Genomic DNA, 27,540 nt, shown 5'->3' with positions numbered 1-27,540 from the left:
TATATATATATATATATATATATATATAAAATATATTCAGTGTTAAACGACTGTAGATTCATTTTTCTTGTGGTTTGAGCCTACATGAACTAAACCTTTTGCTCAGAAACACAGAGAGGCATGACGATTCAACATTTTTATTTAGCTCTTAGTCAAATCTGTAAAATAGAACTTGATTCCCTTTTAACTACCATTTTGTAGAGTTAATGTCTGCCATCCATTAGGCTGTGCTTTTCAAATCAACCTGACAAGTGTTTGTTGGACGAAACATGGCACATAAGGCTTTTTCTTAATTTTTTCTATTTTTCTATCGCAGATTGACATACCACTCATCAGCTGTCATTTTTCTCCTATATTCTGCCAATATACGTAAATATTGGCCCTATGATTTCCTTTTTCACATTCATACTTTTCTCAACATTTGGAATGTAACTGATTGAACCCAAGGCTTCATTCAGACGGCTAATTTGAATGAGCTTTTTTTTTCTTTTTTCTGGATAAATACTAATACTTCTCCTGCACACAGTAGAGTTCCTCTTTGAGACAGATTTATTTTAAAGTAGAAATAGAGGACCTGCTCTTCATTGCCTGTCTTTTTTTTAGTCTCTTCTTCTGTCTCCTATCTTCTCCTTAGGCCATGTTTGCGAGCTACGTCCCTGAAATCATAGAGTTAATAGGAAACCGCAAGAAATATGGTGGTTCCTATAGTGCGGTTAATGGGAGAAAGTAAGTATTAAAGGAGGCTCTACTGCCTCCGCCGCAGTAGAACCTTCTCTGCATGCCTTTTTCTTTTTCTTTTTCATGCATGTAGGCCATGTTTGCTCGCTACGTGCCAGAAATTGCTGCTCTCATCCTTAATCGGAAGAAATATGGAGGGAGTTATAACTCGACCAGAGGCAGAAAGTAAGTCAAACAAATGAAAAAAACAGCTAACTTTTATTGGTGTGGTTGTGTGACTAAAGTGGCTCTCATAGACATTATGAAACTGTAATTTGAGATGTAATTATCTCAATTAGCACTAAAGTCACACTGTGACTGAAGACCTTGGCCATGATTAATGTGTAGACTTTAATTCACTGTTTTGCTGCTGCTTTTATGTGTCCAAGCTGTCATTGCTGTATGTCATGGATGGATGACTGTCTGCTTTTACACTGCAAAAACATCTCTATCCCAACAAGTTATTTTTGTCTGTTATTGAATTATAAAGGCTCTCTTTTAAGGTAAACTGGATACTTTTTTTTAACTAAGTCGAACAATCGAAAAAAGTTACATTATCAATAGAAAATGTTTGATATAGGGAAAAGCATTTCAAAGACTAAACTCTGATTAGGCGTTTCTTTGAGTAATTTTTATCACCAGACACATTCATTTCGTTTTTTGAGACCTCAAAAGAGACAATCATGACTTAAGGATGGATATTTTTGCTGCGTAATCATGTACATATTGTTATTGTCATGTTTAAAGATGGCACATGTCGGGTTTTCTCTCTAATCCATAATTGTGATTATCTATGAAACAGTTGGAAAAATATTTACTATATATATTATTTTTACATATATTTTTCAATAACTTGAGCAGTCATTTTTGACACTGATTAAACTTTTAACCAGCCATTGGTTTAAAAGTAAAAAAAAAAAAATGTAGATAAAATAATTATCAACATATTAAAGAATTATATTTTACTGTGCATGAAAAACAACTTTATTTCAGAACAAAAATAGACTGGTGTGATCCCCCCATCGCACCAGTTCACAGGTGTATCGCAATTCCTGTTCCTGAGAAAATCCTACATGATCTGTGGTGTCCTACTTGTAATGATGCTGCTTATTGTCAATGTACATTTGTGCCAAATTTGTGTTTGTAAGTCAAGTGTTTGCAGTCATCACATCAAAGGAACATACGGATTAATAGTTATAGTAATAGTTATAAATAATACCTTACCCCTAGTACACTTTAGGGAATTTATAGGTACGGTACTGTAATTAGGGAATTTTCTTATTAAGAAATTAAATTTAAATGTGGTGAATTTATGAAAAACGCTATTTTTAAACAAAGTTATTGAGATTGATGAAGCCACAATAACACATTTATGATGTTGAATTTCATTCTTTTTTAATGAAGTGATTCAAAAGAGTCCTGTATGCCATCGCTTGCTTCATGCCGATCTCTGGAATTTTGTTTTTCTGTCTTGGAAACATTTGTGCTGCTATGCTTTTTTTTGTCATGCTTTGCTTCTGAACATTCTTGGCCTTTATCTTCAGTCTGACCTACACCCGCAGGACTAAATAACATTTATCTTGAGTTTATAGTAATAGTTGACATTTTGGTGAACACACATTTCAACTTTCTTGCTGAAAGTAGGGTGATAAGATTGATACAACTGTCATGTCTGTAAAATAACCAGGAAACTAGAGCCAGGAAGCCATTAGCTTAGCTTAGCAAGTAAATCACCATTTAAATACAACTTGTCATTTTTAAATGTATTTTCGTTTAAAGTTTAAAATAACATACAATGTGTTGATTTATGAGATTCAAAGATGCTGGTATGTGAACCAGAATATCTGTTTTCCCCTGCTAGACTAATTATAAGCTAGCTTAGTTTAGCTTAGCACAGATGTGAAAGTAGCATCAATCATCTTATCCAACTTGGCAAAAAAAAAGTGAATTTCCCAAAAAGTCTTACTATTCCTTTAACACATAATACACGTTAGTGTCCAAAGATCTGCCGCTGTTTCTAAAGATAGTGAGATTCTGCTTGATGCCTCCAAACAAACAACTGCTTGTTGTAGCATGCTTTTGTGCTTCTGCACTTAGTTTGGAAGAAGTCAGACTTGGTTTGGGAAACTCTCTTAAACCAAATCATTGCTTCTTTTGTTAAAACAAATATTTTCTTGTGTATCGTGTACAATTTTGTATTTGTTCTTTTGTCTACTTTTTTTAATTATTGGTGAATTGAAAATGTTTCAACGAACTTATAATGTACTAGTAGATTTGAAACGATTCGTTTGTTCGTGTTTGGTGAGAATTACTCACTCGAATATCTGTCTAGCTTACATAGTAGCGAAAATCTAAAGTTTTGCAACATTTTGAAAGTCTAGAGATGCATGTTTGATTGTAGCTCCTTACATTTTTCTATTAATGCATCATTATTTTTCTATTTCCCTCTCCTCCATCATGTCTACTTGATGTCATCAGCATCAATACTCTAAATGTGTACTCATCAATTTTCCTTTACAAATTAGCCAAACAACTGGTGAAAATATGTATTTATTGTACATTGAAGCCAGAAAACTTCAATGCAGTAAAGCAAGATGAAACAAAAATGTTTATCACACAAATCTGAAATAATGTTCTTAGTAACAATACATATAGACATGTGTTACTATATATAAAGTAATAAACATAAACTGGGTTCCTTGCATAAAGGATCTGTGATAATGAGGGAATTGAGATAAACTGTGTGCTGATTTTATAATCTCCATCTAAGTAAACTCTGATCCTTTATAATCTCATACTGAAATCCACAGTGCTCTCTGACCTTCTCATTCAGCCCTCTCTCGTCACGACGGGAACATGAAACATCCTTCCTGTCACATAGTTTTTATGATTTCAATTCAATCACCTAAATACAAACGGTAGTGATTATTTTTCCATTACATCTCTCTCATCTCAGATTTACCTTTTGATTCCAGGACAACGATGACGATGAAACATCAATGTGTGTGTCTGTCTGTGCGTGTGTTTGTTTGTTAAATGTTATTCTGACTACATTTTAGTTTCATTATGATTCTGCCACTCATTTTCCAGGCACATCGTGGTCTGTGGTCATATAACACTTGAGAGTGTGTCCAACTTTCTAAAAGACTTCCTACACAAGGACAGGGATGATGTCAATGTAGAAATTGTTTTTCTTCATAAGTAAGTACAAAACAGAACATTTCCTTCCTCATGAAAAAAAATCTTGGTGAGATAGGAAATGATATTCCTCCTCAGATTTAAGAGTGTTTATTTTTTATCTGTCAGTATTTCCCCTAATCTTGAGCTGGAAGCCTTGTTCAAGCGTCATTTCACTCAAGTGGAGTTTTACCAAGGATCTGTTCTGAACCCACACGACCTGGCCAGAGTTAAGGTAAGTGACAGATCATACTTTGTCCTCTGTGGCTCAGAGGGAAACTGTGCTGTCTTTAAAGGTTATATACTTACTGATGTGTGTTTGCTGTGTGTGATCTTTATTCCAGATCGAATCAGCTGATGCCTGTTTAATCTTAGCCAACAAATACTGTGCTGACCCCGATGCTGAGGATGCATCCAACATCATGAGGTAAACCCTGTGATTAAGTTATTTTATTGGGTTTAAGGAGAACAATTCAATCAGAAATGTATAAGTACACATGTTCAATGATAAAGCCTAAAGAGAGAAAATATGAATCTTTTACAGCAGTGTTATTTTATTAGACTCGAACAGTTTTAAATCTATAGGCATAAATGATTGCCAGCTCTGGATTTAGTTAATAATATACATTATAAAAAAATGTTTTTCTAATTTGTAGGAGGTTGTTATGTTTAAGAATGATACCACATGCCAGGAAGTTAGGAAAACTGTTTTGAAATGTTCTGATTTGGTTTTGTCATTTCTGTCATGCATCAGAGTAATATCTATCAAGAACTACCATCCAAAGATCAGAATAATCACTCAAATGTTGCAGTACCACAATAAGGTTGGTCAAATCTGTTGCTTTTACTTATGTTATATTCATATATATATATTCATATCATGTTTGGGTGTTATATATTTTGGATCTTTTTTATTGTTTAACCTTTTGTCCACCTACATTTTAAATTTTGGAACAAGTGTATACATTTTTCTGTGTTCAGGCCCACCTTTTGAACATCCCGAGCTGGAACTGGAAGGAGGGAGACGATGCTATCTGTCTTGCGGAGCTGAAGCTGGGCTTCATCGCTCAGAGCTGCCTGGCTCAGGGCCTTTCCACCATGCTGGCCAACCTCTTCTCCATGAGGTCCTTCATCAAGGTAGCCACAGCTAATATTCAGCCATCTGTGATCACTGGATTGAATTCAGAAGTAAAGTTGGCCATGAAAAAGTTGTGAAATATATAATAATAATTGTCCCAGATGAGGCTCATGTTCAACATCTGGTGACTGGGTGGGGAGGAATGTGTAAAAACATGAATAAATGTTTTAATTAAATAAAACATCGTAATGGTAGAAGCTGTTTGTATTTTGTGTTAAATCTTTGTTATAGATTGAGGAGGACACATGGCAGAAGTATTACCTAGAAGGAGTGGCCAATGAGATGTACACCGAGTACCTGTCGAGTGCCTTCGTTGGCATGTCCTTCCCTGTCATTTGCGAGTAAGTACACAGAAACAAAGATTTTAAATGCTTTGTGGCCTTCTCTTCTGATTCCCTCTCTGTTACCTATCATGTTTTTCGATTGGCACTCTTTGGCCTCCATACATGTATGAGCAATTTCTCTTAAAATCCTTGAATAGCCATATTTACATTATGGTAAACACCTGAATTTGTACATTTTAGCTTTTAATAAATCAGACCTCTTACTGTAAGTGGAAAAAGGTGGCACTAAATGCTAAGACGATTTTTTGCAAAACTACAAATATTTACTGTGCGTTAAGTCTAATTATAGTGTTATTCTCTTTTGCAGACTCTGCTATGTGAAACTAAAGCTGCTACTGATAGCTATAGAGTACAAGTCTGATCAAAGGGAGTGCAGGTAAGTGGATGTGTTCACAGTGTTTGGTTAAAGTCATTCAAATTCATGGATGCAAAAACCTCAACACGCAGGTGTGTTTGCTGTCGGCATTTACCTTCAGTGATGAAGCTACTTTGAATCAGCTCCTCTGTTTGACTGCAAACACAAGCCGCTTTACAAAATGTGCTAAATTGGTGTCTAAATTGGTTTGTTCACAGACATCAGAGGCATTTTGATAACATCCTGACAAATTCATGAGGAAGGTGGCAGTTGGTTTCTTTAAACACAGCTGAAGCTTTGTGTTTAGTGGTTTTTATACAGCAAATGTTCCACTCTTTTAGGTGTCACTGCTATCTGCTTTCATCAACTTCATTTAATAAAGAAGCTATTGTGCCAAATGAGCGGGGGAAATGGATCCTGCCAGCGTGTCACTGCTCAGTAAATTCTGTGAACTTTATGTTGTGACAACTTTGGTCTATAAATCCTTGCAGCACCCTGATAAACCCTGGAAACCACGTGAAAATGCAGGAGGGGACATTGGGCTTCTTCATTGCCAGTGATGCCAAAGAAGTAAAGAGGTAATACATTGGACCTGAGTCTAAAAGTAAAACTACACAGTGTTGTAAACCTTGCAATATGCTACTTAGCTTAACATGTTGATAGCTGGTTGTTGTTAGCTATCAAGTTGTTAGCTGAAGTCACAAGGAAAAGTGTTGTTGCTAGCTAGGATGAATTACCAGAGGAGGATTTCTTTGGTGGGGTTGTTTGCATTTTACCAGTTCGTACAATATGACTATAAGCTTGACACGTTGCTAGCTTTTTGTTAGCTAAGGATTTTTGCAACAAGTATTGGATTTATTGCTTGCGAGAATCAAGTAGCAGAGGAGGTTTGTTTGGTTAGTCTGGTGGGTTGGACAACATGCTACCAGTGCTTGCAACTTACAACATAACTTAATACGTTTTACTTTAAACACATTCCAACTCATGCCTAAAACACTTTCGAGACTTATTTTAGAAAACCAGGGATCACAAATGTTTTGTTATCTGCTACCATTTTAATATGGGACTTCTATTTTTCTTCGACAGGGCCCTGTTTTACTGCAAAGCGTGCCACGATGACATTAGTGATCCCAAAAGGATAAAGAAATGTGGATGCAAGAAATGTAAGTGACTGCATTAAAAAAACATTGCATTGTTTAACCTCAGTAACATTTCTTCACAGCACTGAGTTAGCATCAATCTAGCAGTGTGATGATGTATTTACATGACCTACATAGCCATGTGTCCAAACCAATTAGTTCCTGCATTCATTATTAACGTCCTGTTACTTGTGCATGAACAAAGGTAATTGGATTTCTTTCTGCAGCCAAAACGCACAGGTGCAGTCCAAGTTTCCCTTGTAATGCTGCGCTTTTGGACCTCTATATAACATTAACATTTGCTGTCATTAATAAGTCAGTTCAGCATAATTAGAAAACACAGCTTTCCACAAGTAATAATGTAGTCAGGTTTGTGATTTATCCTGTGCGATTTTGGTGAACTGATCAGTCAAGTATTTATTTTTCGTGTCTCTGGTTGATGATTAATCTTTTTAGCATATTCTCTTCCTTATGATTCCCACCTCTCATAGATACACAGAAAAGTAAGAAACAAGCTAGTTTACTTCTCTCAAACCACCCGTGAAAACAGTCTTAATATGCATTTTGTCTGTTTGCATGTGTAGGTGTATGCTATGTTTTCTTCGGCATAATAGCTGTTCCAGTTCATTGATAACTTAGTGATGTTAACAGGCATTCAGAGAGACTGTTAACACCACAGGTACCTGGATGGATTGTGTGTCTTGAAACGTTTTGTTGCGCTCTCTCTCTTGGATTTAGCACAGCTACCACTTACACCTAATCTTAACATGTGCTGTATTTTCTTCCTGCTGCTTGGGAACTTGACACTTTCCTTAACAATTCACTTTATAGTGATATATTGTGAGTAGTGTGGATTTATTTCCCCTCCGAAAACACAGCCTGCTACCCCGACTGAAGCAATATGTTTGAGTGTACTGTAAATGTTGCATGTAAAATGGTTGATGCTGCCTGGATCCCTCTGCCTATGGACATGTGCACGTCACATTCAAATCGAGGAAAACATAACAAAAACAAATACACTTTTTCAAAAAACTAAAAAAATATATTTTTAGATACAAATATTATAACAATTGTATTGAAAGACCCAGAGAGACAATGACACAGCTGACTATGCAATACTTAAAATACTAATGTATTTAGTTTAGCATCCCTAAACAAAGCATGACAAATTATGTCACGCCTGTTTAAGATATAAATACTCCTTCTTACCACCAGATGTCCCCACAGTCCTTTGAACAATGCAACTTCCCTGCAAGAAGAGCAGAGCTAAAAAATCACCAGCATGGGAAAAGAGTACCATTTACTGTAGTGATACAATCATTGTATTATCTGAAACATACCCCAAAACAGTGTCATTCACTGAGGTGGTTGCACAGTCTGTCCCAGCATAGTTTTGTGACAAAAAACAATGTCATGGGGTATGTGCAACTTGGGAATGTCAAACGGATCATGGTCTTTTCAAACAAGTGTTGGACCTTGTATTTGTTTTTATTCTTTCTGGATTTCTAATTCCAGAAACAATGTCACATTTACTTTGACCTTTTGTTGGAGAAATGTCTGTTTAACTTCTCAGTTTGATAAAGAAAGCATTACAATTATTTAGGGTGTGTCAACAAGATGGAACTCATAGAAGTTCTTGTCTCTTCTGTTCCTAAAGAAAGAAGTCATGACCTCCCCTTCCCCCATGTCACTTTCCCCCCCCCCTAAACCACATGATTTTAAGACTTCATTATTTCCCCAACTAATCCTAGAAATCCCCCAAAATCGAATAAACCAAAATTCAAATTGTGACATTTGCACGCTGTTACGACCCTGTGCATCCCAGCAGCAGCCTTCCTCTGTGTCCTGTCTTGCCTTTGTCCACTCTTCCTCCAGAACGACCCTCTACATTAACCTGCTCTTCCTCTCCTCTCGTCTGAACCCGTGACTGTAGCCAAGACGGCCGCCTACAAGAAAATCAGACTGGCATGTTGTTTTGATTGCAGCCGCTCAGAGCGGGACTGCTCTTGCATGCCAGTTAATGTGCGTTGTAACATGGACTCCCCTCGACGCGACATCCCACTCTCTGCTGTCTCTGTTAATGATTGCTCAGCCACTTTACGTGCCTGTAAGTTGTCGCCATGACATGTGCTCTTCAGTGTCTGTAACATGCACTGTGTTATCCTTGCAATGTGCCTTTAGCTTGTGTGCTGTCTAGCTCTAGCAGCTTCGTCGTCACTGTCATGGATAAAGATGTTGCTTATGAGTCTTTAGCTTTATGATTTCAGTCAGTTCGTGTTCCTCCCCCTGTGTTGCTCCCTTTCGAAGTGACTTTTAGCTGTTGTGAAGCATGCCAGTGTACTGTGTTGCTGTTGTTTTGTCAGAGAATGTGGATTCAAATGGACTTATAGTTTAAATCACCTCAGTCATAGTGAATTTTTCCAGTGTGAAAAAAATTTGCTTCTGAAAGATAATATGCTTCTCCTCCAGTGACCCCGCAAACCTATTGAGAAGACATTGCGCTTTGCATTCCCGCCACAAATCTCCTGGGAACCCTGTTGAAGAATTCAAAATGCATTTCTTCAGATTATTTGTTTTAATAGGAGTGCACGAGAGCTATAATGATGTCACTGGAGAGGGTCACTAATTATTTTAGAATAACCCAAATAACATTTTATTCATACCAAATATTTCCCTACTGTACCCTCCAGGAATGGGTGGACAGGATAGTATTTTAGATATTTATTATAAACGCCACTGACAATTCATTTAAAAATGAAGAGGCAGGCTTAAGAGCGCCCGAGGGGATGTTCTGAGGGTAGCAGTACATATTGAGGTTAATGTACTGGTTTTATTAAATTAAGATCAAAAGCTTGAACAACCACTGAGGGTGACATTTCTTAAATATATTCAGTTCTCAAACCAGGACCCACGTTCATTGCCAGCAAAGAAGAGATTGTAGTCGTGGGTTTTAAAGGCGTTGAATTTTCAAGATATTTATTGAATTTTACAAAATGATGAACAGGATATGCAATAGAAAAGATCTGTATTGTATTGTATTGGACTGCAGGAGGAATAACAGGCAATAGAGTAGTGCTGGATCATATGATCTCAGAGAAACAAACCGAGTTGAGCAGCATATAAATTCTTAAGTGTGATTCCCTGCGGGCATGTTAAATTGTTCTGATATATCGCAGAAGGCATGAAGAATGTGTTCCAGTTTGCAGAGCGTTGATACAATTTGCTGGAAAACATTGCAGACTGTCATACAGCTTTAGTGATTATCTCTAGATCAAAGACCATTCTGTTGCTGTTGAACGTCTCAGGGCCCCCCCCCCCCCCCCCCCATGTCTTCCAGGGGTGTGTGCTGTGAGCATCGCCTGGCTAGCTGATCTCCAGCCGAGCTCCCGAGTCGCTGTCGACACGGAGGGAGAGCCGCGTGGAGAGAGGCCTTATGCAGCCTGACATGGAAATTATGTTTGCATTTTCATTTTTGGAGTGCTACCGGTTGTCATGAAACTCAGCCTGACAGTTCCTAACCACCAGGCAGCCGAGTGCCCCCGCCCCTCTCCTCCTCTCTCGTTGTGGGACAGATGCTAGCCTGTTAGTCCTGTGACTCTGCTCGCGCCCTCCGATTGCAGGCGACAGATGCCAGGACCAGCAAGGTCCCTGTTTGAACATTGCTGTCACTGTCCTGCCTTAAGCTCAATGCATGACCTTTATTGTAAGCAAGGGGTTGAAATAAGGTACTAATGAGAATGTGTGGGACTCACGGCTCCAAAAAAGTGACACACAGAAACTTCCGTGCACCAGTGCAGGTTGTGTCAGGCAGGGCAGAGGAACGGGAAACAGCTTTTGGGCAAGAAAAGGAAACATAAACAAGTAATATAGACTTCAAAACAAGAGAACATTATAGTAATGTGATATATTTTAGGAACTTCCCGACTAAATGTTATTTAAATGTAAGCACAGGTGAATTTCACATTTAAAGACATCTACACATCCAAGTAAAAATAAATGCTACATTTATTTTCCCAGTCAAAATATATTATTATATGAGCTGTACCATGGACGTGCATTAGTTTGAAATATATTAATTGAATGCTGCTAAAACAAGTGTAATGTGTAATCTTGAGCAGAAAGATAATTCATTGATATCAACCAACAGAATCTGCAATTATTTTGATAATTGTTTTAAGTTTAAGAACCAGCTTCGAAAATTGTGGTGATAGACATTTTTCCTTGGCTTGAATGCAACTATGACTAATTTCAATACTATATTAATTAACACAATATAGCAGATAGCCTTAACTTTGTTTAAAAAAAACACTAACTGTGCTGCCTCAAATGCTCCGTAGGTACACTGAAACACTGAAAATGATCCACTGTTCCAGCTCAATGACCACATTGATGAAGAGTCATGTTCCTAACTGACCCGTGTTTTTTCTCTCATTGCTTTGTCCGTGTTGTCTTCAAGGCACCACACTGTTTTAAACCTGCAGCCTTCTGTTGTCATTTATAATTTGCTTTCATTACAACCTGATCTTCCCTCTAACCTTTCATCTCTGTCTCTGCATTTTTCTCAGCTAAAAATAGCTATAATGGATATATCAAGTCAAGTAAGTTTTGATTTTCATTCTCTATTTTGTCATTTGTTTTCTTTAATCCTTCCACTTGTGCTTTCTCAGCTATCATCCCTTTAACTGTCTCTAACCGGCTGTTTTTCACTGTTTGCTGCTCATCACTGCAGTCTGTCATCATCCATCATTTCGTTTTATACGCAAAGCATCAGGGAAATATTTGATTGGTTTGTGTTGGGTATCAGTTACAGCTCAGCAGTAGATGGTGCTACTGCTTCACTGTGCGTGGGTGGAGATGGATCAATCAGATGGAAATACAACATTTAGAGCAAATGTGTGCAAGGATTTATAATGTAGACCCATGTTATAAAATAGACAGGATTAATATGACTACACTTAAGAGTTTAATATTTCTCTTAGCCACTAGAGTGAACCATGTGGGCCATCCACTTCAACATGATCAGTGATCTAGTGCAAATCTGCCACAGTGCGTTGTCCTTGGGAAGTGTTAGGCATGTTTGACATGGGGCAGATGAAAAGTGGAGGTCTGGAGCAGGGAGGATAATCTGCCCGACAGCTGACTGTTGAAATAATCATCTCTATTCTCCCATTTGAGCTCCTAGACATTTTTTGTGGTACAATTTTCTTCTGTTTCCTTTTTATTCCTATTTTATCATGCCATCTTTACCACCAGTGGAGTAGTAAGCGACCACATTTCAAATAGAGTGGATACTGAATGAATGTGTCCCTCATCCGGCATAAACTGCACAAAGCAGCCAGTGGTAGTTGATTCACATTGTCACCTCCTTGTTCTTATGGCATAACAATAGCTGGAACACCTAAAAAGCATATTTATTAATTCATGTTTATTATAAATATCAAAGTAAATGTCAAGTCCAACATTTCATTGGTGGCTAGACCAAGTGGTTAAGTGGTGTTTAATAAAAATGAGCTTTTTTAATTATTCAGCTATTAGCATTCTTATGCCAGAAAGAATTACCCCCGCAAACCAGTGATTGTGCTTTAATTATGATAAGAGTCTAAAGATGTTTTATTAACATACACACTGCAGGTCTTACGGAAGTCAGTTTAAATCAAATCCTATTTTAGGTTAATGCGAGGAGTTAAAGTGTTGGTTCACACAAAGCAAGGCTTTATGACCTTCCGCTTGTGGTATCTACTCATGCAGATTATATTCAACTTTATGCATCTGTGTTTTGAAATATCTGGTGGTGAAATGTATTTGTAGTGCTCACAACATTAAAAAAGTATTTCAGAAGAATGAACATGTCTTACTCTGGAATAATTTACATAATGTACTGTGACTAGTTCTTCAGCAGGAAGTAGTTCCAATGAAAGCTATTGAGCGTAAGTCCTTAGCTTTATTCTAATATTTTTGTTTCAATGTTGTGCTACAAATGTAATTGATTTACCTCCATGCTATAAGGATTGATGCACGAGTCTCAGAACACAAACTCAAAGCCTTGGCTCATAAAATGAATGCCATCGACATAGCAATATAGCACTAGAGGTCAGGGAATTATTTTTTTGGGGTTAACTGCCCTTTAAAAAAAAGCAGAGAATCAATGTATCTGCATTGTACAGATCCTGATTGTGCCTCCTCTTCATTTAGCAGTTAACAACGGTCCCCTAATCCTGTCGGCAGATTATCAATACAACTCCGCTAAACTGAACCACAGCTCAGCCAGCGTGGTCTGTAGGGGGCCCCGTAGCGGAGTCGCTGTTGTGTCCGTCCCGTTGGTAAACAACCGCAAGGGAAGCCTGCTGCCCCCCGCCAAGCCCCCCGCTCTGAGAGTGGGCATCACAGGCTCTGGGGACCTGAGCCGGCTACCGAGGGCACGTAGCCTTCCGGTGAAATGCAGATACCAACCCAGTCACTCCAATAACAGCACGCTCAGTCGCAGGCACTGTAAGGGCCACCCTCCCCTCGGCGTGTTTGGCAGGCCTGTACTCAACAACAGCACCGAAACATGTGCTTGCCAGGCTGGAGTGGTTGCATGTGTAGCATTCCTTACTAATGACCCAGTGTGTGCAGCTGTCAGCTGTGAAACATTAAATATTGAACAGGCCAAGAAGAGATGTGAAGGGCCAGTGTGTTGGAGCATCACTCTCTACTGGAAGCCCCCCCCCCCCTATAACTCATCATTTTCCATTATAATGTTGCTCTTAGAAATGCTAGCCGCGCTGGAAATCATGCGTTCATCTGCAGAAGAGCATGATTTTTGGGACTTTACTCCTTTTGACGAAAGCCAGTCTGGTTTTTCTTCGTCCTTGACAGCTTGAACTATCATTAAAAAATATTCAAGCGTGTTTTCCATGACGTGTAACAAGCTATTCCCACTATTAACGATGGCTGTTAAAATGCGATTAGCGAAAACAATTCTCGCTGCTTGTGTTTATTTTACCAGCGACTGCCAGAGAGAGGGGTTGTTTTCTTCAGCTGTGATATTAGCTTGTAAAAATATTTGCCTGATTTTTACTCGAGGGTAAAACTTGTAATTTGTTCCCTATGAAGGGCTCAATGCAGTTTCCTGTAGTGATAAAGACAATGTCCAAGGGGCCCCTCAGCTGTACATAAATCACTCTGGCACGAGGACCCACATGATTATATGAGCCCAGGGTGTCACTCCCAAAACGAATACCAGCAATCCAGACTGGATTGAGTATTGGCACAAAACAAGCCTTATTTATAAAGCTGGGCGCATGATGTTTATAGGTTATTATCTTAATTAAATGACAATGTGAAGGATTAGTATGAGGAGCTAACCAAGTCTATGCCTGAGGAAATTTGTACTAACAAGGGATTGAAAAATGAAAGTATCCTAATACCCTTTGAGGTATTTGTGGAACTTCATTATCTGGTTTACAGATTTTCTCTGGATTAGTGTGTGTGTGTGTGTGTGTTAAATAAAACCTCTCAGATTAGACTTTAGCACCCGGCATGATGGTTGATGATGGCACTATTGCATGTTTGCATCTCCATACACATTCATGCAATGTGCTAATGTCTGCTGTCCTCATCATGCAAACATTGGACTGTTGCATTCAACTTAAAGTGTCCTGTCCACTCCATCGTCTTCACCCAACCTCTGTCCACTCCATGTCTCTGTAACCCTATAATCTCTTTGAATTCACTGACCTCCGATTGTGCCGTCTTGTTATTTTTAGCTGTCACTGATTTTTGATTCATTCCGATTCCTACTTCTGATAATTTGCTTCTAATACTGTCTTTTTATTGCAGTCGAAGAGGACCAACAGTTGGCGTTATCGCCGAAGAAAAAGCAACGTAATGGAGGCATGAGAAATTCTCCAAACTCCTCACCTAAAATAATGAGGTAGGACATTTCTGCCATTTCTGGTGCTGTTAATTGTTCTATTGGAAGATGTACTGTTGAGTGTATTTATTTAGTATGATTTAAGAACCAAATGTACACAACACTGAATAACTATCACCAAGTTGTTTTGGCAAAATTGCCTTCACCAAACACAACAAATGTTAGTCCAAATATATTTTCTTTTTAGCCTGTTTTTTGTTGCCACCAACTACTGTGAATAACAGCTGGCTCGTAAGCTGGTAAACACTCCACTATGTTACGAGCTAATCGCTGTCTGCTGTTTGATGCTGTGCAGGCATATCGTACAGTTGGTTTATAAGAATCTGTGGCTGAAAGCAAGGTCCTGTTTTATGCAAACATGTAAGACTTGCTCTATGCTGCGAGGTTTCCAAGTGACACCCACAGATTGCAGCTCTTAAACCGGCCTGGCACTAATGACAGCGGCAGGCATTCAGAGAGGCTCTAAAGGATAGATAGCCCAGGGCTATTCATCTATTGTTGGATCCCTCTGAGCTCTCCTCAGCACGTTAGGCCACAGATGATATGTATCATCACAATGAAAGGAGAATTCAAATGCTACCTTGCTTTTATCTTGTCCCGTAAAATTAAATTGGAGCTTATTGATTTTGACTGGATGACGCTGTTATTCAACAAGAAGCCATTACAGGGATAGTAATAGTCATTGTCATTAAGTGCCATGTTAAAAGGAAGCAAGGCACCAGGGAAGTCTTGCAGCCTGATGTATACAAAGTGGAATAATAGAGATGAAATTGAATTAAAACTGACAGATGACTTTATGCTCCCATTGCTAATATAGCTGCTATTCATTTAACATTCAGAAATAAATCCACAAATGTATGTGTTATTATATATAATTGAGGTTGTATTATATATATATAAAAAGGAGTGTTTTCTGCACTATTTAGCATTTTCCTTTGATCTATGGCCTCTGTTTCTTCTGGTGGGTGTTTGCCATTGTTTGATTGTTTGATTTGGTTCAAAGTTGTGTCAAAGTTGATTTGCTCCAGGTGATTTCCAGTCTCTTGGGTAACACAACTAGGCTTTTCTAAAGCAATAGCCATCAGCAAAATATCAGCCCACCAAAACCAATCCATCTACTTGCCATGCAAATACGCCGCTCAGCACAGGTGGATGTGTTATTTTATCCAGCGCGTCTGCTGCCTGCGCGCTGGAGAGGGATTCTCAGCGGTAGCCTTAGGGTGACTTCACTGCAACAAGCCGAGAAAAAAACATCTGGGTGTATACTATATCAAATGTGTTTTTACAGGACCTGCGGTCTCAAGGCCTTTGTAAATAAGTAATGATCAACAGATTGGCTGAGGGTTTTGAAGAGCAAGCCTTTGTCAGTTTGCATGATGGGAAGGATTTCCAAAGACTTTGCCTGCCCTCACTACTTGTGCTGCTTTGCAGTGGTGCTGGAATAGAACATTTACATAATATGCATGTTTAGCTTCTACTTTGTGTCTCTCTCAGGTGTCATTACACTCCTCTGGAAGACACCTGGCTTTATGTTGTTCGGTCATGACGTGTGAAGTCTTGTCAAACGTGTCATCTTTACCACTAAGGCAGTGAATTATGCTGCTGATGGTTTTCTATGTTTAGAAGTGCGTTTCCAGAGAAGACACTCGCAGACACTTCTGCTCCGTGTAATGAAAAGAAGCGCACAAAATAAGAAAGCAATCATCTGGAGAAGCAGAACTGTCTCCTGTTTCCAGATGTATCAGCAAACTAACACATCCTGTCTGCAACTTAGCAACGACGACCTCACTGAAATTAACACCATTTCCACAGGCTCCTTGATGGGTCATAAGACACATCTAATTGTGGGATGTCACAACGCGTTGGGTCACATCGCACCGCACCGCGACATACACGTCATGTCTGCTACAGGACTGCTGAGGCAATTGGCAGTGCAGGATAGTGACAGGCCGACACGGCTGACAGTGAGCGATAGCTATCCTGGCAGAGCTCGGCCTCACCAGTCATCTTCCACAAGGACAAACTGAAGTGACAGCGGCTCCAGTGAGTGAGTGGTGAAACATTCGACTTCTGATGAAATATTTAGCCGGGGTGTAAAACCACTAAATGCTTTCACTCTTATTGGAACTTCAGACTCGAGTAGAAGCGGTGAGGTTGAGTGCAACAAGAGTTATGGACGAGGATTGTTATGGATAAGCAGTGCTAAAAGTATCGATTTGTTGATTCACTGGATAATATAATTTATGAAGCTGCTTTATATCATTTTAAATGTAATATTTTTGGTCAGCAATTTGAAGATGCCACATTGTGCTCCGAGAAGTTTTTATGGATTATTTTCACAGCTATTCAATATTCTATAGACTTATAATCATAATATTAACTGTTTACTCATGTAACATTTTTAGTGTACAGTGTCAAGGTATACATATCACTAGGTAATATTTATCATATAGGTCCGGTATATTTTATTGAATATTAACATATTTGTAGATCTTATACTTTTAATATAATATTTTACATTCATCCATAGATTTTAATGTGCACACTGTCCTTTTAAACTACAATTGCTTTGACAGATGTGAGTTTGAGAGGTGGAAAAAGGCAGAAAGGACATTTGCTTCTCCAACTACTTCCATTCTTGAAAGGACATCCAGGTCTAGCCTAGGGGTAAATGCAGTAAGCCCAAGGCGGGCTTTTTTGGCGGCAGTCTGTTGGAGCCCGAGGGATGGTAGTTTCAGCGGACACTTTCATGCATACTTAACTGTTACTTAAAGCAGCATTCTTTTAAAGTACTCACATGGATTAAACAGGAGCTCTTCTTATGGGGAGAAGTATTTAAAAGGTTTTGGACAGAGACAGAAGGCTTCTGTCTGAGTTGCAGAGGATAACCTCTTCAACTGTGATCTGGATCTGACAGTCAATTTAGTGCAAAGGGAATTGTGTTGGGCAAAGGCTGTGGTTAGCTTTGTTGCTATTGTAGTGGATGATGTTTGACCATATTAAGGCTTTTCTTTATTATGTTTCTATGTTCTCTTTTACTCTGAGTGGGTTTCCTCCTAACTGTTCAAATAAATGACTTTTGATGGCATCCTACTGCGATTTAGCAACAGTATTTTTTTTATCATTTTACAAAATGATGTCTTGTTTGAGAAAAATGTATGTATTATATGTCACATCAGTTAATTACGAAGTTGTGCATAAAAACACACAATATCTCATGGTGTATTGCATAGGGCCCATTTACTGTAATTGTAAATGTGTGATATCATTCTACAGTATGTGTGTGTTTATCCTGTGCTCTGCCTCTCTTATGGTGCATGCTGGGATAAGCAACAGCCCATGAACAGTGATATCAATTTTGGTGTATGAACATGCATGATTTATGTTAGGAAAAGACAATGCATATCTTTTTTTTCTAATACATTTTGTATAGCCTACCTACATTTGTTTTATTTAACATAATTGTTTTGGGTTGTTTCTTTAGCTTATTTGATTGTATGTTTGATGTTTTTCTTCTTGTGGGTGGGGCTTGAGAAGTAAAAGAGGTGACATACAGTATTATACTTAAAATATATTTTAAAAAATCATATCACTGAACAAGCGTGGTGAACAGCAGGTACTCGTGTTGAGACCACTTTAGTGGTCAGTGTTAGGTAGGATAAGCTCACCGCAGCGCTCAGTGAAATGAGTTTATGTAGTTCTGATGCTCTGTTTAAACATTAATACCCTTCACATGGAACTGCAAATGTGATTGGGAAAATAGCTGAAATATTTAAAGTCTGGTCTGTTAAAGCTTTTATAACGCAGCACACAATGTCAAAAGCTGTATGTAGTAAGGGGGCGTAATTGCATCTCCATGCTCATGCCAGTCAGCGCAGTGTGTTGCTGCCATCCTCTTCCGCCTGGCTGCCGCTGCTGATGTCACTCTGCTTGATGACATGGCAGTTTTGTTGGCATTTCTGCAGATGGGCTCTGACAGGAATGAGTAAAGAGGGGGGAAAAGGAAGAAAGCTACTTTTTTTATTTGTGTGAAGGAGCCCTAAATATTGGAATGGTTATTGATGAATGTTTTTAATGTAATCTTCTTGTATTATAATTATTTCTATTTCTTTTTTCAATTTATTATAATTTTAATTTGTCCAATTTTAAGGTGGTTTTATTAACATCTTTTGTGAACTTGATTTTTTTACATTTTTATATTTTTATTTAACCTTTTTTTTTTTATTCAACCTCATATTTCTTTTTGTAGAAAATCTTTCATCAATATTATTACTTAAGCAGGCTTGTGGATTATATTCTCAGGTTAATCATCTAATAATTAAGCTTTATAAGTCAAATGCCAAGAACTAGTCGATTTAATTTGTGTTTATGGTGATGGTATTTTTTCATTCCCTCTCCCCATGTTTTTGTTTGATTAGACATGACCCGCTTGTCATCCCGGGGAACGATCAGATGGAGAGCATGGACGAGAACATAAAGAAATACGACTCCACAGGGATGTTTCACTGGTGCCCGTCCAAAGACATCGAGAAGGTCATCTTGGTGGGTTCTGCTCTTTTACTGGGCACACGTCATTTGTCCCTGACACTCTTCTACCCGGTGACAGATGTGTCATGTCACAAAGTACCATCAGAGGTTGACAGGGCACTTAAACACTCTGTAATGAGGTGTTTGACATTTCATTTGCTATATGGGCTCCCTGTACATAGAACATTTCTTGTCCTAATACATATGCCATTTTTCAAATTACTTTCATAGTCAATTGCAGTCATGAACTGCATAATATATTTGACAGCTTAAATAGGCAACTGATAGAAGAGAAAGCACTAACGTTTGCTAAAAAAGCCACTTCATGTCACATTTATGTCGTACACATATATAAATGATATATATTTTTTAAACCGTGTGTTCTTCTTTCCCTCTCAGACCCGGAGCGAGGCAGCCATGACGGTTCTGAGCGGCCATGTGGTCGTGTGCATATTCGGAGATGTGAAGTCAGCATTGATCGGTCTCCGAAACTTCGTCATGCCTCTGAGAGCGAGCAACTTCCACTACCACGAGCTGAAGCACATTGTGTTTGTCGGCTCCCTGGAGTATCTGAAGCGGGAGTGGGAAACTCTTCACAATTTTCCAAAGGTCTCCATTTTACCTGTGAGTATAACCAAACACCCAGATAGAATAAACATCTGGAATGAAATATGTTGAATATTAGCATGAAATGTATTACAGATATATATATAGTCACCAAACAATGTATTCTGGTGGCTCTATACAGTAATCCCCTGACTTTTCCACTAGGGCTGCCATGATGTGGTTATAAGTGTAATATCTCCTAACTTTTAGGTGGTGTGCAATGACATTTTTCCCCACAGTGATCCTTAAGTTTTTCCTGCAAAATCAAAATGTATTCTTTGCATTAAAAAAGATATGCTTAAGCAACTCAAAGCTTTATTTAGGTTTGAAAAATGATGGTTTGGGCTAAATCTTTAAAATGTCAAAGCTAACTTAGAGCTCAAGTCAGGACCACTTTTTCCCTCCCAAAAAAGATGAAAGCTGTACTTTAAAGTAGCTGCATTTTCATTCACCTCTTGGTGTCATACAGGTGAGATTACAAATTCTCTCCTTCACTTCCTCTCAAAGGGCACGCCGTTGAGTCGGGCAGATCTGAGGGCTGTAAACATCAACCTCTGCGACATGTGTGTCATTCTGTCAGCCAATCAGAACAATATTGACGATGCATCACTTCAGGACAAGGAATGCATCTTGGCGTCACTCAACATCAAATCCATGCTGTTTGACGACAGCATCGGGGTCTTGCAGGCTAATTCCCAAGGTAAGGAGCGCCCTATCATAGTTCACTGCACCGCCTGGAAGGGACAGGGTCCTGGCACACAGAATATCCCTCACTGGGTGCTGCCTGGCTGACCTGGTGTCAGTGCATTTGACAGTAAACCCTAGTGACTGTTCCTCAGGTTACTGTAACAACTGGTTTCTTCACAAACCTAATTGGTGGCAACAAGCACAGTGTTGGCTAAAATGCCTCACCTGGCTTTTATTTATTTTTCACTTTATGGGACTGTTTGTAAAAGGAACATAATGTGTATAATTTATGAATATTGCATGTTACAGCTTTCAAAACAGCAACTGAAGCACTCAGTTAGCTTGAGATGGCCATCAATAATGGTCATTCTGCGACACTGAGAAATGCTTTTAGAAACCTTTTGACCTGAGGTAAAAAAAAAAAACCCTGCCAATTTCATTATTTCTCTAATACATGTATGACCTCGCATTTGCCTTAGTCAGCAGTTAGTGATGGATGTCAAAACACGGCCTATGTATTATACATACAACATCACTGATTTAATGTGCTTACTTGTCACTCTGAGGAAAGCAAGGAATGTCAAGTCAATTTGAATTCAATCTTGCGGCGCTTATTTTCTATTTCCTGGCTCTTTATTCTCTATACTTTTGTAGGTTTCCGTGTCCATGCACACACAATTTAAGGGAAACAAAATGAGCAGTATGTCACATCTATTATGGATAGACTAATATTGGACCTTGTCAAGAATACTGTAACATCGCACTCAGCAACTTTATGCGATAGCAGTGGCCGGGAACGGATGGAAAAGCCCCGGTGTATTAGTTTTGCTGATACGCCGGTTTGAAGCCTCTGATGAAGTATTGAATATTGCATTAACAGATGTGCTTCAAATTATGTGTGTCCATTTAGGTTTTACACCACCCGGGATGGATAGATCCTCTCCTGAAAACAGCCCAGTCCATGGATTAGTGAGGCAGACTTCCGTCACAACGGGAGCAAATATTCCCATCATAACAGAGCTGGGTATGCTTGCTGCTGTTCTCTCCTGTCAGCTGATTGATATGCTAGCTCTACTGTTGCCAGTTAAATAGTTGTAAACAGATCTGAGAACACAATTTCTGCAATTAGAGGCTGTCAACACTTGACTAACCGTACTAAAAGTGGAGGTTTTTTTACTGCTTTTTTTGTCCATTGTTGACATGCTCCAGTAACTGTTTTTCCTCAACACTTGTCTAGAACCATTAGCAAAGCCAGGCAAAAGACTGCCTGTGATTTCATTCAGTCAGGATAAAAGCAGTGGGACCAGCATACAAATGATAACTGAGCTTGGTAAGAAGTGCCTCTGTCCTGTTCTGCAGTGTTGTTACTGCTGCTGCCTCCATATCAGCTTCCTTTTGATTTCTCTCGCTGCACTAGAGGCTCAGTCCATTCCCATGGCATCACTTTGAGCACATTTTCCCCTTGGTTGTGGTTGGAATTGCCTGTCTTGTTTTGGCCCCCTTATCTCAAAGCAACATTTTTCCTTTTTATTTTTCTAAGAATTACAAGGCCTTTGATCCCTCAGAAGTCCTTGTAGCTGTTCTTATAGTATCTTCTGTCGGATCACATTCTCTGGCCCGCGCACTTACTTTCATCTCTGCACTTTCGATATGACTGACATGTATTCCTGTCCTCACAGAAGTAGCAGTTCTCCAACTAAATTTTACATCGTTACTTTCTTCATTCTTCTGCATGTGTTTTTATCCTCAAAGACGTCTTCAAAGAAGGTTCTCGGGCACTGAGATACTTTCATTGGTTTTGACATGCTAGTACAACTAATTGGACTTTCTGTCTTGGATTTACAAGGCAAACAATGGCATATTGGTGTTTCTGATACTGACTATATGAGGACTTTGAGTCAAGGCCTGAATCTTCGACGATATGCATGGTGTCATGAGTGTGCATGTCCTGGATATTGAATGTAGCAAAGGCAAGTTAGCTACATGACCGAACTCAAATGCCAGACATGTTTAATTTAAAACAATTTTGTCCAAATTACGAACTAAGGAGAATTTTTGGAACCATACACAGATTTATGATACAGTCCATTTATAATACAGTCCATATCTGCAGCTTCTGACTGTGTTGCACAACCACTTTACTTCTGTTTCTTCCTCTTCACGTGAATCAAGTGCCTGCTTCTTAAGCAACTTTTCCCTGAGATCTGGTTTGTAGAACAGAGAAAACCATGAACAAATACAAATTTCTAATAAAATGGTCATGTTTATCTCCATAGTGAACGACTCAAACGTTCAGTTCCTGGACCAAGATGACGATGACGACCCTGACACAGAGTTATACCTCACCCAGCCGTTTGCCTGTGGGACAGCCTTCGCCGTCAGTGTGTTGGATTCCCTAATGAGTGCTGTAAGTTGAAAATGATTTAGCAGGCAGTATTCGTTTATCGTGCAGTGACATATAATATCCGTAAATGATCTGAAATATGCAAGAAATCTTGTGTTTTTATATCCAGCCCCTCCCCAAAATGTGAGAACTCTTTTCTCCTCTCACGTTAAAACAATAGTTGACAAGACTGGGTATGATGGCTTGACTTGTCTCCCTTTCAGTTTGAGTGAGGTTAGAACAAAGCTGCCTTCAAGTGCGCTCCAGTGTAGACAAAGGTAATGCTACCTAATGGACAGCCCTCATCCATCATCTGACTCAATAGCGCTGTCAGTAGCCAAGGGAGATGTCACTGTGCCGTACAAGCAGGGGGAGACAAGAGACCGGGGTACAGACACTTGCCCTTTTTTAAATTAACAAAGCCGTAACTGAATGTAATTTAAAAGATAGCAACTTCATTGGGGAAAGTATATCTTCAGTCTTTTCATGCAGTTTCTACATAAATGTCAGTTTTTTTGCTGTGAGAAATGCCTGGACAGCCTGAATGTGTGCCAGGACTTCCTGTGTTGAGTGATGGGTATTTGGGTAACCTGCAGTAATTGGATTCTCCTTCTCTTCACTGGGTGTAGAGCGATGTGACACATCGGGGCACGGTTAGATAGCATCATTGGGCCTGGCTGGCACTCTGAGAAGGTTCAATTGTGACTGTGGTGGCGTTTGCTGAAGGATTTATCCCCTCTCTACCTTCATTCCTTTAGACATACTTCAATGACAATATCCTCACCTTGATCCGGACATTGGTAACAGGCGGGGCGACGCCGGAGCTGGAGGGGCTGCTGGCGGAGGAGAATGCGCTGCGAGGCGGCTACAGCACACCACAGACGCTGGCGAACAGGGACAGGTGTCGCGTGGCACAGCTGGCCCTGTACGACGGGCCCTTCGCCGACCTGGGGGTAAGAGACTGGTCTGTGTCCCCCCTGGACTCAGCACATCTCTGTCTGCTTGTGTAGTGTAGTGAAAGGGATTCTATGTCCAAAAATAGGTGAGTTTAATCCATTCTAGTCATCTTCAATTAAGGGTATGAGCATTGAATAAACATCCCAACATTTCTTACTAATACAGTATGAGCACAGCCTTATAAATATGATGTTTTCCAATCAATAGAAAAAAAGATCATTTCACTTTTTATATATTTAAAAATATGCAGTATTTTACCAAGCTTTCAATTATTCCCTTTAGGAATAGGTCTGCAAAAAATGTTACACGTGACTTCAATCTACCTCTATCAAATGAACAATGATCAGTTAAGGACTTGTTTTCTATACTAGAGGTTTATAAATTCTTTGTAATTGATGATTATGGTATTTTTTTTTTTGCTTTTGTGAAAATATAGACTGTGTACTACATATTTAGGATTTGTTTGTCATTGTTTTGCAGGATGGGGGTTGTTACGGTGATCTGTTTTGCAAAGCCCTGAAAACCTACAACATGTTGTGCTTTGGCATTTATCGGTTACGGGACGCACACCTAAACCAACAAAGCCAATGTACCAAGCGGTGAGTATGGACCTAATGTGTCCTAGCATTGAGATTTAAAACAGCCCTTGTTTCCACCTTTGCTAAATTTAGAACCGGTCTGCCATCTGCTCCTTTCCCCTTCCAGGTATGTCATAACGAATCCTCCCTATGCGTTTGAGCTGGTGCCCTCAGACCTGATATTCTGCCTGATGCAGTTTGACCACAACGCGGGCCAGTCTCGGACCAGCCTCTCCCACTCTTCCCATTCATCCCATTCCTCCAGCAAAAAGAGCTCCTCCGTCCACTCTATACCGACCACCAACCGCACCAACCGCGTCAAGAGTAGGGACTCACGAGACAAACAAAAGTATGTGCCTGCCACCCGTTACGGTCCTAACTGTCCTTTTGCAAAGTGACAGTAACATGTGTTGGTGTTCATGTGTGTATTTGTGTCTTACTGTGTTTGTATGTTTAAGTGTGCGTTTAACCCCATTCAGAACAGTGTGGTTGGGCCTTCCCAATGACATAGGGCAGAGAAGGCCCCCCCCAAAGGGCTGCCAATTTGTCCATACATTTCTTATGCCAAGAACTGCAGTACCTGAGTAATTCTGTCATTCCTGAGTAGCAAGGGGATTTTTCTTTTTAATAATGTATCTTTTTTCTCTTGCTCAAGACAAAATTAACAAAAATGCAGTAGTGAAAGCAGCCTTAGAAACCAATCCAAAAGCCCTTTGCAGTTAAAAGCAATCTGAATAAACAATTTGTTTAAGGTACACTTTGAGACACACATTTTGCTCGTTCTAAACTTGTTTTCTATAGTTACATTGAAGCTGAACCTTATTGTACTTGAATCGCACTTGTAATACGTCTTCAAGAAGTACATTAGGCTATATGTTATACTGAACATCACATCCTCTTAATGCCTTTTGATTTCCATTGACATTCAAATGCTACACTTAGATGTTATTTGCCACCATGAATTATTAATTATGATACATTAAGATATTTGTAGTTACAAAATGTTGGTTATTAAATCATTTAAGCAACCTCAAGTGTTATTACATTTGGCTACAACTGCCCTAATGCCTGATGAGGGTCTAAGATTCGCAAACCAAATTGCATCAACAGTGTCGTACGCCATAAAAATGGCAAAGTGAAGCATGTCAAACAATGGTGTAATACTATAGTGTCCTAAAATGAAATGCCTTAAATGTTTAGTATAGCAAATATTTGAGTGTGATAATAGCCATCATTTGGTAGGCTATGACTTAAAAAGTCATATTATAGTATGTCCCCAGCCAACCATACCTGAAATGCCTCGGCTTGGAGACGCTTCCACAACACTAAAGTGGTTACGTTACGTGACAACAACAATCCATCTGTTTGTATTTCTTTTACAAATATCTAAACATTTTCTACTATGAACACATTTAGAGGATTCTGAGGTATGCGTTTAAGTTATTTCTATGGAAATTATTCACATTTCAATATTTTTTACTGTTCATTTAAAATGAATGAACAAATGTTAAAGGTCCCATGTCATGGCCATTTCTACTGATCATAATTAGATTGTTGAGGTCTACTAGAATAGATTTATATTGTGCAATTTCCCAAACTCACATTGGTTTCTCATACAGCATGTGTATTCACTCTCTGTCCTAAACGGCTTGTTGGAGCTCCTGCCCCCCCTCTCCCTTCCCTCCCTGTGAGCCCAGTGTGCTCTGATTGGTCAGCTCGCTCACTCTGTTTTGATGAGTCCACCACCGTTACAGCGGAACATCAGTTATTATGGCGTTAGCAACCAGAAAATGACACCAGTAATGACAAACAGATGAGAATGCTGCGTGGGGTCGTGTTGGCGAGACGTTGCGCGGCTCGCTGCTGTGAGGAGGGGACAGTGTGAGCTGGATTACTGGTGTCATTTCCTGGTTGCTGCCTGGATTCTGCGAGACAGCGAGACATCGCAAAACTCACCCTGAACTCAGCCTGAGCACCATGGACGTGGGAAGGGGGGGTGCTGAGGGGGCTGCAGCACCCCCCATCTGCGAGACTAGCACTGACTTTGCAGACCGTAATGGGGACGGGTAATAACCGGAAAAGCATGACATGGGATCTTTACATTTTCAGAGCTGCTGAATGAACACTACAGTACAAGCTTTTTATGGTTAGTAGTCTGTTCTATGGCTGTACCCGAATATCCGAATATTCGTTCATTGGAGTACTATTCGGGTTTCGTTATTCGGTTATTCGTTTTGTTTGTTTTTTCCCCTTTTTTTTCTCAAATTTAATTAATTGAAATCTCCAATATCAACGTAAGAGCTTGTGCCTCTTCGGGGGGTGCTAACACTTAACCATAAACGTTATCGTTTACTTTCTCCGTCTTTATAGGTAGATAATACTTTTCTACGTTAATCTCCGTCACGTTGTTTCCAAAGCAAAAACAACTTCCTGTCAACAGCGCTACCTCTCTTTCAAAAATAAAAGCATGTCCACCCTCTTGAACGTTTAACCACCGACTGATTTATGAAAAAACGGGGGTGACATAAGTTCGGTCGGTAAACTATAGGTACGAACACGGTTTTCGTTAACCTTCCACGGGTACGAACAACGAGTAAGTCTGGGTTTACCGTCGGTCGTACGGTCGATTGTTTGGTGTAAAAATATATATTAATCGTGTTTTATTTGAACGAACATCTTATACTTAATATTATTCAACCCATAAAGGCGGTTACTTTTACCGTTAAACACATCGGACTAGTAATAAAACGTACCGCTTGGTCTGAATTCCCGGACTGGGCTTCATGGTAAAAAGCCCCGAGGGCCTGATAAGCCCATCGTCAGTCGTCGCTTGGCGAAGTTGTACCAAAACCCACTTATAAGTTCCGAAGTAAAAAATAAGATGTCATAACAACACAAATATCAATAAACCAATTACGAATTGGGTTAAACACAAGAAACTTTAACTTTTCGCTATAGCGTAACACAAACAAAAAACAACGTCAACTATTATAGCAGTAAATCACATTAAACCGAAC

At 39.3% G+C, this 27,540-nt stretch overlaps 1 protein-coding gene across 1 annotated transcript in view; it reads left to right on the top strand.

Moving 5' to 3' along the window:
• LOC104967399 (calcium-activated potassium channel subunit alpha-1-like) overlaps window positions 1-24,921 on the top strand; it is a 56,366-nt gene extending 31,445 nt beyond the window's left edge. The window contains exons 8-31 of the mRNA XM_010796813.1: window positions 635-726; window positions 3,808-3,918; window positions 4,024-4,129; window positions 4,239-4,321; window positions 4,649-4,718; window positions 4,876-5,031; window positions 5,264-5,373; window positions 5,684-5,752; window positions 6,223-6,309; window positions 6,818-6,894; window positions 7,362-7,373; window positions 7,702-7,710; window positions 8,804-8,977; window positions 11,436-11,468; window positions 14,692-14,785; window positions 19,204-19,327; window positions 19,712-19,936; window positions 20,426-20,618; window positions 21,516-21,629; window positions 21,843-21,935; window positions 22,882-23,012; window positions 23,747-23,941; window positions 24,426-24,544; window positions 24,651-24,921. Of these exons, the coding sequence (XP_010795115.1) occupies window positions 635-726; window positions 3,808-3,918; window positions 4,024-4,129; window positions 4,239-4,321; window positions 4,649-4,718; window positions 4,876-5,031; window positions 5,264-5,373; window positions 5,684-5,752; window positions 6,223-6,309; window positions 6,818-6,894; window positions 7,362-7,373; window positions 7,702-7,710; window positions 8,804-8,977; window positions 11,436-11,468; window positions 14,692-14,785; window positions 19,204-19,327; window positions 19,712-19,936; window positions 20,426-20,618; window positions 21,516-21,629; window positions 21,843-21,935; window positions 22,882-23,012; window positions 23,747-23,941; window positions 24,426-24,544; window positions 24,651-24,921 (2,748 nt within the window). The remainder of the gene's footprint in view (window positions 1-634; window positions 727-3,807; window positions 3,919-4,023; window positions 4,130-4,238; window positions 4,322-4,648; window positions 4,719-4,875; window positions 5,032-5,263; window positions 5,374-5,683; window positions 5,753-6,222; window positions 6,310-6,817; window positions 6,895-7,361; window positions 7,374-7,701; window positions 7,711-8,803; window positions 8,978-11,435; window positions 11,469-14,691; window positions 14,786-19,203; window positions 19,328-19,711; window positions 19,937-20,425; window positions 20,619-21,515; window positions 21,630-21,842; window positions 21,936-22,881; window positions 23,013-23,746; window positions 23,942-24,425; window positions 24,545-24,650) is intronic.
• Window positions 24,922-27,540: the final 2,619 nt, after the last annotated feature.

This window comes from Notothenia coriiceps, unplaced genomic scaffold (genome assembly GCF_000735185.1).
Source record: "Notothenia coriiceps isolate Sejong01 unplaced genomic scaffold, NC01 NC01_scaffold00002397, whole genome shotgun sequence".
Classification (NCBI taxonomy): Eukaryota; Metazoa; Chordata; class Actinopteri; order Perciformes; family Nototheniidae; genus Notothenia; species Notothenia coriiceps.
This window is presented reverse-complemented; position numbering and strand designations above follow the sequence as displayed.